Source organism: Perca flavescens, chromosome 12, assembly GCF_004354835.1.
Source record: "Perca flavescens isolate YP-PL-M2 chromosome 12, PFLA_1.0, whole genome shotgun sequence".
NCBI classification, from domain to species: domain Eukaryota; kingdom Metazoa; phylum Chordata; class Actinopteri; order Perciformes; family Percidae; genus Perca; species Perca flavescens.
The window spans coordinates 13,541,644-13,554,467 of NC_041342.1; the positions used below are offsets into that span (position 1 = coordinate 13,541,644).

At 39.1% G+C, this 12,824-nt stretch overlaps 2 protein-coding genes across 2 annotated transcripts; one reads left to right on the plus strand and one right to left on the minus strand.

The window, feature by feature from the left end:
* Nucleotides 1-2,008: 2,008 nt before the first annotated feature.
* Nucleotides 2,009-5,879, plus strand: LOC114564751 (elongation of very long chain fatty acids protein 1). The gene is made up of 8 exons (XM_028592268.1): nt 2,009-2,362; nt 3,282-3,375; nt 3,602-3,792; nt 3,907-3,987; nt 4,170-4,226; nt 4,355-4,460; nt 4,675-4,814; nt 4,947-5,879. The coding sequence occupies exons 2-8, from the start codon at nt 3,315-3,317 to the stop codon at nt 5,253-5,255; spliced, it is 945 nt and encodes a 314-aa protein (XP_028448069.1). The 5' UTR covers nt 2,009-2,362; nt 3,282-3,314; the 3' UTR covers nt 5,256-5,879.
* Nucleotides 5,880-7,667: 1,788 nt separating this feature from the next.
* cdc20 (cell division cycle 20 homolog) lies at nt 7,668-12,295 on the minus strand. Its single transcript, XM_028592266.1, has 11 exons — nt 12,173-12,295; nt 11,581-11,792; nt 11,343-11,485; nt 11,145-11,241; nt 10,898-11,023; nt 10,478-10,674; nt 10,282-10,376; nt 9,926-10,154; nt 9,654-9,779; nt 9,382-9,499; nt 7,668-8,187 (listed from the first exon to the last, which is right to left on the minus strand). Exons 2-11 carry the CDS (start codon nt 11,768-11,770, stop codon nt 8,012-8,014), a joined length of 1,497 nt encoding a protein of 498 aa, XP_028448067.1. The 5' UTR covers nt 11,771-11,792; nt 12,173-12,295; the 3' UTR covers nt 7,668-8,011.
* Nucleotides 12,296-12,824: the final 529 nt, after the last annotated feature.

Genomic DNA, 12,824 nt, shown 5'->3' on the forward strand with positions numbered 1-12,824 from the left:
GTGTTCACATTCATTTGTTCCAATGAGAGACCTGAACTCTCAAATATTAACACAACTTACCCTGTTCCTAGGTTGTATAACAGGTTGTACAATTAGTATCAGTTATAGTAATTGTTTTACATGTTTTTGGTCAGACGAGTGCAATGAATGAAACAGCTAGGTTGCAAACCACACTACTATATGATGAAACACAATACTTAACACATTAGAACCTCACATGAAATCTAGTTTCTTTTCATTACAAACTCTGGAGGATCAGATTTCAACAATGACAGTGTTACTAAAAGATGGATTTATGACTCATGTGTTTGGGAATCTATGCTATTTTACAAACTACCTCATTGCATGTCCACATTCATGTTCACTGAGTTCATTCATTCCTTTTCAGCAGCCAAGCTCAGTCTTCCACATCCAGAAGCATCTCTCCTGTCCAGTCTTTCACAATTGGCTAATTGAGAACGACACGCTATGTCTCGAGGCTGCTGTCTATTCTCTGGTTATGCTGTTGGGCAGAGAACTATGGGCCATGGACAACGTTATGTTGTTTGTTAGTTTCTATGTGATAAATTCTATTGGGCAAAACGTGGACTTAAGTCAATGTGAAATGGCCACAAGACCAAGAAGAACAGGGAGTGTCTTGTAGTGTGCAGTAATATGGCAGCTATGAAAAACAGCTGACATATGGATAGAGACAAAGACACTAACTTTAACATTCAATCTGGGTCAAAAACATGTCAGTGTTCAAAACGTTGACATGTTTCAGTAATGCTTTGTTTTTTTTCTACATCTTTTTAGTGGAGAAATGGTGGAAATATTGGTGTATATTTCATGTATCAATGCTTTGTCATTTTGGAAAACCCCTTGTGGATGAGCTAACAGTTTCTATTGAGATACTTGGCTGCTGCATAGCTTTGCCAGAAATTCTTCATGAATGAATATGAATATGTTAAGGAGCTCAGTTTCTCTTCTGTTTAAGATGTTGGTGACCTGAGGCAAGTGTGACTGAAAGTCACACCTTCAAGTGGCCATTGTAGCCACTGCTCAAGTTTTTGGCCTTCTCTGAAACAAAGCCTACCACCAAGAATGATGTACTGTGAGAGTACAAAGGTCGAAAACTGCATGACATACAAGCACCAAATGCAATCACTGTTGCTTTTTTTCCCCCTAGAATTTGCTTCATGACAAACTGTCCAACGCCGGAATATGTTTCAACTTGAAATTTTTAACTTGACATGTTAAAATCAAATCACCGTGTCATGTTTGTTTTTAAGATTTAGTGCATTAATCACACATTCAATTATTTAATGTCTGTGTTTTTCATGCCTGCACTTCACTGAAGAGCCACCATGTGCTAAATTGTCAAACGGTATGTAAACAGCAATGATTCCTCCCTTCCTCCCTCATTCTCTCGTGCAGAGATTCCTTTCATTCCAGCCAACCTTTTAGTCTATCGTACGAGTACGAAGGGGTGTACATTTCAAACTTCATCCAGGCCTCACGCCCGTCATCCTGGGTGCTCGGGAAACAGGTCAAACCAGAGGCACAGGAGAGTTTGTCATAGCAGCCAGGGTTGGACCCAGCCCCGGTGCTACAGCACAGGGATGGGCAACTCCAAAAAGTGACGTTAGGTTTGTGAATGTGTGTTATCTGATTTCACCTTTAGCCTAAATCATGCTGGAGGGACATTTTTGAAATGAAATGATCAGACCTTTTAATTTTTTTATTTTTTTTTTGGCACAAGGAGTTTTAAACTATTGATTTTTTTTTTTTTTTTTTTTTACCTGTAACTTTTTTTTTTATTATCTTTTGTATCATTCACATAAAGTTATTATTTTTATCCTCATGTGCTTATTAACTGGTTTTCGTTGCCCAACAATGGGGCCCATTCACCTTTAACCAAGGCTACAGGTCTTCATTCACTCCATGACCCCATCCCCTTTGCCACCATTGACGAGACAGTCCAATCACAAACAGGCTAAGTGAGGATGGGAAGGTGGAGTCAAGCGTTGAAACAGGGTGTGGTCCTGAAACTATTAAGGTCTGTAGAGTCCCGGGGTTTAAATTGAGTTAAATGATCCCGGTCCCATATCTGGGCTGGCCTCTCGCTTTTACTCTTTCTCTTGCTTCTTTACCCATTTCTTACCTGTGAAACTTTCAGCTCTCGTTGGATTTCCAGCTTAATAAAATCCTAGACATTTGAGAGCAACTGGAGGCTACCACCCACGGAGCCTTTCACGGACCTGGTTTTTCAGCTGATCACCTCTCACCGCTGCTCCTGATCTCTTTGATTCTCTGGATTGAGTGCTGCCTGCGCTGGCTGTGCAGCTGCCTTCCTCACACACGGGAGTTAGTACAGAGGCCGGTGAGTCACTCGGTACTAATAACAGCAAGTATTGTAGCAGTTTCAGGGAAAGTATTTTAGCACTTTCAGGGATCTGAGAATGGTGTGTGTGTGTGTGTGTGTGTGTGTGTGTGTGTGTGTGTGTGTGTGTGTGTGTGTGTGTGTGTGTGTGTGTGTGTGTGTGTGTGTGTGTGTATGTGTGTGTGTGTGTGTGTGTGTGTGTGTGTGTGTGTGTGTGTGTGTGTGTGTGTGTGCTGCTCCTCCGTTGTGTTTTTAACGTATGAATGATTCTTTTTAATTCATCATCGTTAGACTGGTGTCTTTTGTGTGTGCCAGATACACCTTCCGTTTTATAGTTCAATAAAGTTGGACTAGGGTAACACAGAATTACTTCTGCTGCTTTAAGTAAAGTATGCTCTGTGGTTTTTACTCCCTGGAAATCCCTGATCAGCTTATATCTTGGTGGGTTGGCTAAGCTGTCTGTGAGGGCCAAGTTCTCTGCCTCACCTGTTTGACTTGCTCTGTTAGTCAGCAGGAGAGCATTTCATTGTTTCTAAACTGACAGCAGAAATCAGATGTTTCACAATCCGTCATGATTCCTGCTGATATTTCATTATCTTCATACTGGGTCATTGTTTTCTTTTGTCATTTACTACGTTCAAATGAATTTCCTATATATATATATATATATATATATATATATATTAGATAAGACAGTGAAATGAGCTCCTACAGATTTCTGTGTATTTTAGGGGGGGTGTAAGCTTGTACACAGGGGGTGTTTGATGAGCCTGGGCAGCTGTCTCCTGTTTGTTCAGTCAGTGGGGAAGCAGGTAGACAGGTCGCTTTGTCGCTCACCTGCCCAACCACCCGACCTCACCTTCAGCTCCGCTTCATCTCCTGGTTTCTGACTTTATCTTTTCTTATTTCTTTCCACCAGTGGTTTTAATAGGACAAGAAACAAGGAGTCACCATGCTTCGAGAAGCTGTATCAAACATTTTAAAATTCCATGATTACATACTGATGAGGACTGGTAAGTGTCTCTGTTACAGATTTACACCTCTGATTTGTTTAAAAAATGAATGAATATGTGGTGATCTAATGGCATAACAATATAAAGCTGTGTAAAAAGTTTTTGCTTCTGTCTTCTTTAAACTATCCCATGATTCTGCCCAAAAAAACTGTGTATAAACTGCATTTACAGTTTGTGTCTGACATGCCGAAAAATTAAGAAATGTGTTTTTTTTTCTTCTCCCCAGATGTCCGAATCAGAGACTACCCACTGATGCAGGACCCTCTACATATGACTGCCATCCTGTTGGCCTATGTCTTCCTCTCAATTTACGTTGGACCTCGTCTAATGGCAAACCGCAAACCCCTCTGTCTCAACACATCCATGATTGTCTACAACCTCAGCATGGTTTTACTGAACGCCTACATAGTGTATGAGGTAAATAAAATGATTGACAAATGGAGCTATCTCCTGACTATAAATCCCCCATTTCCTCACCAACCAGAGTGCTTGTGAAATGTTAACAGCTGCTGATGTGTTTCTGTCACCTAGTTCATGATGGCTGGATGGGCCACCACCTACACGTGGAGATGTGACCTCGTTGACACCTCAACCCGGCCAGAGACTTTACGGGTAAGCCAGTAAATTGCTTATCATTTGCTTCAGAGCAGAGGAGCTCTCACTACCTGTCGTGTCCTAAAAGTGCTGACTTTCAGGTTAGGACTGTTCTAAAGGCTGCGAAATCATGTCCTTCAATGATTGTCCATAGTTAGATATTTGACATTACAGCTCTTTTCTTTCTTTTCTTCCCCCAGATGATTCGAGTGTGTTGGTTGTTTTATTTTTCAAAATACATCGAACTCCTTGACACAGTAAGGACATTTTCATCTCTCCTAATGTTTCTTTTTTTGGCTTTTTTTTTCTCGTGACCTTTTAGCTGTTAATGACATGTCTTCTGTGCATGTTAACTTTTAGCTTGTTCTACTTTTTTTGTTTTTAGCTATTCTTTGTGCTGAGGAAGAAACATAGCCAGATCACATTTCTCCATGTTTTTCATCACTCCTTCATGCCCTGGACGTGGTGGTGGGGCATCACCCTGACTCCTGGTGAGGTTTACTCGGCATAATATCAATGTAAAACACTTCATACAAACATTATGGATAAACAAAGAATTTTAGCCATAGACATGGCTTAATATCTTCTCAAATTACAGATTGACAATACTTTGCATCCAAAGACATGAAAGTTCAAAGCCAAAACAACAGTTGCATAAAAATGTCTAATAAAATGCATCATTTCCTGTTTTTCCTCCTTTTAAAGCTGGAGGAATGGGCTGCTTCCATGCCATGGTGAATGCTGCCGTCCACGTCATCATGTACTTCTACTACCTACTTTCTGCAGCAGGACCACGCTTCCAGAAATATCTGTGGTGGAAGAAGTACATGACCGCCATTCAGCTTGTACGTCCCTTTTTTTTATTTTATTTTTAGAAGTATTATAATGACCTGATTGGTATAATTGATTTTACAATGGATCTGGGTTAGAATGAGATTAGTAATAACAACCCAGTCCTTTTCTCTATTGTTTTACAGACACAGTTTGTTCTGGTCTCCGTCCACATCAGCCAGTACTACTTCATGGAGAAGTGTGACTACCAGATTCCCATGTGGATCCACCTGATTTGGATGTATGGCGTCTTCTTCTTCCTCCTCTTCTCCAACTTTTGGATCCAGGCCTACATAAAGGGAAAGCGACTTCCTGCCGTAAAGGACAAGCCAAAACAGAACGGCTCGACCAGTGAACCTATCGCTGTGGTGGCCAATGGGAAACACCTGGAGAATGGAAATGGACACCACCACACCAACGGCAAAATCCTCCTGGGCAAAGTAAAGGAAATCTAACTTGGTGACTCTGGAAATGAGAAATGAGAAGAAGAAGAGGAGGCTCTATAGAGCTACCTTGAAAATATTATTCATCATTCAAATCTAGTAGCATATTGGAACGGCACAGATTTCAATATGTTCTAAACTTTATAATTTCTATATAAATCTTTTATTGTGCACTTGTTGGGATACGTGTTTTGGTGGTGATCTCTACATGCCACATTGTGTTTGTTAGTCGTTGTAAAAAAAAATTAACTGTGATAAACACTGTATGAAGATCGGTGCTCATTTTTGTCACTGATGACATTCTTCAACTCCGGTTGGGCCCACACAAGCTTGACCTACACTACTGTTTGACTGGCATGACCGTTGTTGTTGGGAAGTAGCGCACTGAGTTTCCACTGAAGACCAGCACATATGAATAACGAGTACAAAGTTTATGCCAAAAAGATTGTCAAAGATTTAGTTTTATTCTGTTTTTATTTATCTTTTGAAATAAAACTTTTTTTAGATAAAGGTCTGTGTCATTTGGAAATCAGTGATGATGTGCAGTTTGTAAGAAACTTCAATTTTTCAATTTTAAGAATTGTGAAAAAGAAATGTTATACTGTATATTACAGTATTGATGCATTCAGCATTTTTGCATAATTAGATAGTGACATACACGGTTATATTAATCCATTCTGAGTTTTGCAACACTGTATGGTCTATTCTCTCAGCACTCTGCATTAAGTTAATAGAAAGTCCCTTCCATTAAATTAGAATTAGAAAAAAAAGTGTGCCGTTTCTGAATATCACTGCAAAATGTATATATTTAATGTTTTTTGCTGTTGTTCATTACACGTGCACTTGTGACAGTTGAAGGATGATCTAGTTTTGAAGCACTGCTAGCTTTTTAAAAATTGGATCTGATGATTGCCACTAAAGACATAGTAATGGATGTTTAGGGGTACCCAGAAGCTGTTTGTTACGATTAACCCTCACAATGTTCAATAGATTAAACTGTTTGACTCAGGCAGAAATTAAAAACCCTAACTGTATTTCAATTTTACTGTTTTCAAATGTTTCACCTAATCTCAACGACTTGTGAAATTGTACACAGGCAACTTAAACTAAAAAGAGAGACTGAGCATGTGTAGCTCTTCATTATACTGCCAGCAACACACTGTCAATTAAGCATTCCTTTAAAGTAGAGGTTTACTCACGTATGGAAAGCATTTATGGAGATTTCTGTTTCAACAGCAAATAATGTCATTGATAAATTTATCCTGTGGTATGATGGTGAGCTATGTATGTGGTCAGCTGCTGTTGGAGTGAGAGGTAGGAAGGAAAACCTCTCATATTAAATAACATGTAAATTGTTTGCATTCATTACTGATAGCATTGTTCAATGATGTTCCGGCTTTGGCAGTATAACTGTTTCAGCCAACACATGATTAAAACTGTAAAACTAAAAATAAGTGGCATACGAAAGAAAACATGGACATTGTGATCAAAAGCTAAATGTTAGTTATTTTGTTAAAGTGAATTAGTGATCAAATATTTTAAATATGCATCTAATATGAATGCAAAAATGCTAAACCAGGTGTCAGAGCCTTAACATGTAGCACACACAGGTGTGTCTGATGGCTTCACAGCATGAACTGCAGCAATGAAATCTTTTATCTATGCTTTTGTGATCTGCATTGTGTTCTGCAACATTTCCACTGTTCACATTTCTGTACAATTACTCAGTAGAAGTGAATGCCACCACTTCTACTAGAAATGTTATGTGCACCAGCATTTAGGTTAAACTCAATGCCCCGCAGAGAAAGTTTTTTGTTGTAAACCCTTGACAGTTTTATTATTCTACTTGCACCTGTGAAAGTACATCACTACCAATAATGTTCAAAATATTTAAATCAAATGTAGATCATATTGTACAAAATTTGCCTTCAAATATCCTGCAGTCTCAATCTGTCAAATAAAAACCATACTATACACTGAAACCAGTTGACAATTTAGTCATTTGTGGCTTACACATTACTGGTAAACTCCTCACTGCAGGCACTGGACTTGTGATTAACTGTTACATTTGTCAGATAATTTGTCATTAGAAATTAAGGGACACTTTATACTCTAGACATCCATACAATGACTTCTACAGGCTATACGGTAATTTCTACAGAATACACAGCAACCAGGTTCAGACTAACACCGGTAAAGTTTAAATGCAACTTTTGAGAACATGTCATTTTAAACGTTAAACCACAGCTAAGCTAATGATAGAGCAAATCAATAACCTCTGCAGGATAAACATGAAATTCGTATTCTGTTCGTTTGGCCGGCATTAACATGAGGCACTGGTGGAGATAATGTTATCACTACATTATAATTGATATAAGCCCTATAGTTTGCACCATGGCAGTACTAATACATGACAGGAGCACATTAATCAAACCATTTATAAGCATTTATTTATAACCAAGTCTGTGGTATACAATGCATCCCGAGTGTTTAATAAAAGTTAAATACATTGGATTGCTTAAAAAAACCAAAAACAAAAAAACAGACACTCAACTCACCACATTAGCAGACCTGTATAAACAATTGAGACTAACAACCCATTACACCAATGGGAGCTGTAAACTGCATGTTACAGTTTAACATTGTACATAATCTTTGTGGATTATATAAAATAAAAAGATTTGCACATAACTCAGCATAGACCAAAAAACCCTTTTTAAAAAACAAAACAAAAAAAAAAAAAAAAACAAACACAAAGACAAAGCAAACTATCTGATTGACTGATGAATTACACTGCTAGTTGATTTGACCAGCCTCTCCTTGGCCTTTTTAACAGGATCCACTTCAAAGCTCTTCCACATGCGGATAGTCTCATCTCCAGCAACAGTCGCAATAGTCGAGCAGTCTGGACTCAGAATCAAACTGAGAACTCTGTCCTCGTGGCCTATAATAAAAAGCATTAATATGTTTAAAATCAGCAGAAAGCATGACGTAGTTTCCAGGTCACTGGATATTTCCATTTAAAGTTAAAGGAACACGTCGACTTATTGGGACTTTAGCTTATTCACCGTATCCAGAGTTAGACAAGTCCATACATACCCTTCTCATCTCTCTGCGTGCTGTAACTCCGTCTAACGCTCCCAGCATTAGCTTAGCCTAGCAAAGATCCTGCAGGTAACTGGTTCCAACTAGCCTACTGCTCCAAATAAGTGACAAAACACCAACATGTTCCTATGTGATTTTTATAGTCACAGCATGTACAAATAAGGTCACATGAGACAAAGCCATCTAACATATATAAACTGGAAACTATATCCTCAGAAAGGCGAAGGACCGCTACTTCTGCTACTTGCGTGGAGTGATATGCTTGCAGTACCTCAGAAGCACCGGACAGAGAGTAGAAATACTTCGCTTTTCTGAGAATATAGTTCCCGGTTTGTTTAGGGTTAGAAGATGGCTGTGGCTCATGTGACCTTGTTATTTGTACACGCTGTGACTATACAAACCATAACATGTAAAGAGGAACATGTTGGTGTTATTTTGTCACTTATTTGGAGCAGTAGGCTAGTTGGAACCAATTACCTCCAGGATCTGTGCTAGGCTAAGCTACCGGTGGAGCCTTTGGAAAGAGCTACGATGCGCATGGAGATGAGAAGGGTACACATGGACTAGAGATGCACGATTGACCAGCCGGTGACCGGAATTGGCAGATTTTCACGTGACCGGCGACCTGCCGATCAGTCTGACATATGCCGATTTTATGCATGTCAAATGCACTCCGGCGCCACAAACTGAGCGGTGACATTATCTGTGTGACGTTTATGTTTTGAGAAATCTCTTTATACTGCAATACTCATACATACATTTTATAGTGATTGATTATCTTGTCAAAAAATGTTTAATTAAAGAAAAGATAGAAAATATGAATCTGCTAAAAATCGGTATTGGCAGTTTAAACTCAATGAAAAATAAAAATCTGGATCGGCCTAAAAGTTGAAATCTGTGCATCTCTAGTATGCACTTATCCAACTCTGGGGGTTACGGTGAATAAGCTAAAGTCCCAATAAGTTGGCGTGTTCCTTTAAGCATGTGTTAACAAGTACCTAGCCAATACAGTCCAAAAAAATTTGTTACTAACCCTTGAGCTCTGCAACCCTGGTGAGAGCAGGGTACTTCCAGATAACAACATTGTTGTGGGCATATCCATGGGCAGAGACAAGTTCTTTGTAGTTGGGTGAAAACAACAGTGATGAGATCTGAAAAAGTTGTGCAATTTGAGAAAAGACCTATGATGTTGCCACCCCAAGTTAAAAAAAAAACAAAAAAAAAAAAAAAAAAAAAAAAACCACACACACCATTTGACTGAGAATATCCATTTAAACTATAAAGGGTCTAGCAGTGTGTAGGTACCTGGGACTGAGTGTCAAGTGAACTGATGCAGGAGCCACTGTTAACATTCCAGATGCGGATGTGACGGTCACTGGTACCACCTCCAGATGCGAGGATATTTGGCTGCCACGGACACCAGGCCAAAGCCTAGAATGATAACACGTTCAAAAGTGAGTTTCAAGCTTAACCCAGTTACATTGCTGGCTGGCATGCATGCATAATCAAAAGCTTAATTAAAAGCTCAAATTGCTTAAACAAATTCTGTTTTCCAGTACAAGCATGAAGCTACTCACCTTCACAGCTCCTTGATGATCACTCCAGCATTGGACAGAGTTGGTGGTGCCACCCTCTTGCATACGTGGCCATACATAAACCAAGTTATCATTGCCTCCACTGGCCAGGTATCGCCCATCAGGTGACCACTTTAGCCCACACACCTCCTGCGAGTGACCAGTAAGCGTACAGATGTGGTGGTCTGCCACCCTCACATCATGATGGTGGATGTGTCCTGATCTCGAGCCACTAGGGAAAGAAACACACTAGTCCAACGCTCACAACCCGGAATTGCTAGTTTTTGTCTATTATCAGAAATGAGGAGAGGGGGAAAAAAAAAAAAAAAAAAAAAAAAAAAAAAAAAAAAACGCTGTACCTGGTGAGAACATGGTCATTCCAGCTCAGGGAAGCAACTCTAGACGTATGGCTGGCCAAGCTGCGTAGACGCTTCTGGTTGTAAACATCCCACAACTAAGAAAACAAAAACGTACCGTTAAACAAGATATGAAGCAGTTATTTGATTGCCATGTGTCCTTATGAACAAAAGGTGGTGGGTTAATCAGAACACGGACCTGAATTTTGCAGTCACTGGTGCCGATAGCTAGGTAGGTTCCCTCTTTGGTCCAGGATAGTGAGCAGATGTAGATGTCCTCACTCTCCAATCTCATGAGGAGAGTGATGTCTCCTTGAGAGGCATCCAACAGGTAAACACTGTTATGAAGTGCCACAGCGAGAACATTCCGACTGCTCCAGTCAATCAGATTCAAATCTGGGGGGGAATGATATGATTGCTAGATGTACTTTGGTGTAAAGCTCACATATATGTACAAAATCTTTAAATCTAGTATTTATAATGTAGTGATCAACATCCACCCTCAGTGGATTGATATTAATCCAAGATGTGATTAATTATGCATACATTGCTGTTGTCACAGAATAAAAAAAAAAACTAACATGCATTAATGTTTCAAGGAAAAAGACTTTACACTTACAGAAATCATTTCGAAGATCAGGAGCATCCAGGATTTTGTCAGGAGTTGAAGATATGTATCTAGTCTTTTTGACAGACGCAGGGGTCGCACCCTGACTGTAGAGGACTTTCAAGTTGTTTTGATAGCCTGTACAACATTAGACCAAAAAATAAAAAGTAATATGAATAAAATATTTTTGCCAAGCAATATGTTGACACATCCTAAAAAAAAAAAAAAAAAAAAAAAAAAAAAAAAAAAAAAAGGTTACCTTCTGGAGCATTCAGCGGTTTCCCTCCAAGGTGAAGGATCTTTGCATCATCAATGTTGTATCCATTTAGGGACATCGACCAGGCTTTCTGGCTTTCCTTTAAAGACACAATGTAATCAATTTAAAATCAGTTTAAATCAATACAATCCTTTAACTCACTGAATGATCATGAGCAGGTGTATCAAAACAATAACTTACTGATGCACTTGCTGTATTGTTTGTGTCCACAGGCTCATTCTCTTTTGAGAGCAGAAAACTTGCCACATCCATTTGTTTGCTGTTTCTGGTGGGAATGAAGCGGTCGCCCCCCATCTTAGAGGGGGTCTGCTTTTTATTTTTGCCTAGGATACAAAAATATCCCAGTGGTTAACATTTGCAGAGATATAACTAGAGAGTCGGTTAAGTGTTACGCTGCATTAATATAACGGCACATTACCTGGGGTTTTGCTCGGCGTTTTTGATGAACTGAGCGACACATTGGCAGATTTGCCAGGCGACAACCCGTTCAAGGCGGATGAGTTTGATGAGCTGGCCTTCCTCTGCCACCTTGCCATGGGAGCGTTTGTGATGGGCATATCCAGCTTCAATATGCTATGGATATCGTTCTCAAACCCAAACTGCGCCATTATATCCAGGTTTTCACACGACCTGTAATATATCAGGACAAATAAAATAAATAAAGAAAAGCATTTAAATATGACGTGCACTAGTAACGTCAACTGGCTAATATTAGCGTTTCAACAAGTGTTAGTTCGGCTATCTAACGTTAGCTAGGCAACGCATGCTAACGCTTAGATCACAGGACCACAGAGGTAACGTTAACGTTAGCACTAGCTAGTCTCCTATTGCCAGACCTATCAGCGCTGGAGTACAAAACAAAAAGTAGTTTTACATCAGCCAAACCTATTTTGCATTAACGTTAACCTAGGTATAACGACTGCAGGTACATTTAGCTAGCTTTCCCTAAGTAAATGAACAGAAGTTAGCATAACTTTCAGTACCATTAACCGCTTTAAAAGTTAAATTACCGTCAAATGTGGCCCTTCTAAAACCTCAAAATTAACAGAACGATCTCACTCCTTCAAGTAAACGTGGAATACACCGGAGCAACACTGACCGTTCTCTCTTCTCTTTCTAAATTTTGAATTTCGTGACGTTGACGCCACACGGTTTAAATGCCAGAAAGAGCTCCTGTGATTGGTTCGTTCAAGGAGCTGCCGTTATAACTATGGTAATGTTTATGAATGAGTTTACGTGATTGGTGGAGGAAACTTCCTGCCCGAAAACAATCCTGCTCCCAAAGATACATCGCCATCTATCGGCCAAAAGATGATATTAGAGTTTTGAGTTGTGGGAAATGTAGCTAAACAATAAAAAACAGATACAAATCTATAAATATCAAAACTTTTTGAAGAAAGATTTAGTGTAGGTTGTTTGATTTGAAATATCGGGTACAATTTTTTTTCATTATTTAAAGGTTGCGAAATGTATTTCAAGGTCATATAATAGCAGGAAAATTACTTTATTTTTATTTGTTTGAGAGTTTTAGATTCCAGCATGACACCTGTTTTCTGGATTCGTTTTTATATTTTACAACAACCTTAAAAGTTATCTAATTCAAAGAACCATCAAAAAGATCAAATTAGAAAGCTTTATAAAAAAAAGAAAAAGTAGAGGGCA

Coding starts and splice junctions, on each gene's coding strand:
- LOC114564751 (XM_028592268.1), top strand. CDS start 3,315: ATGCTTCGAGAAGCTGTATCAAACATTTTAAAATTCCATGATTACATA. Junction 3,376..3,601: donor TTACATACTGATGAGGACTG/GTAAGTGTCTCT, acceptor TCTTCTCCCCAG/ATGTCCGAATCAGAGACTAC. Junction 4,461..4,674: donor GGGCATCACCCTGACTCCTG/GTGAGGTTTACT, acceptor CTCCTTTTAAAG/CTGGAGGAATGGGCTGCTTC.
- cdc20 (XM_028592266.1), bottom strand. CDS start 11,770: ATGGCGCAGTTTGGGTTTGAGAACGATATCCATAGCATATTGAAGCTG. Junction 11,024..11,144: donor ACCGCTGAATGCTCCAGAAG/GTAACCTTTTTT, acceptor AATGTTGTACAG/GCTATCAAAACAACTTGAAA. Junction 9,780..9,925: donor ATCATCAAGGAGCTGTGAAG/GTGAGTAGCTTC, acceptor TTATCATTCTAG/GCTTTGGCCTGGTGTCCGTG.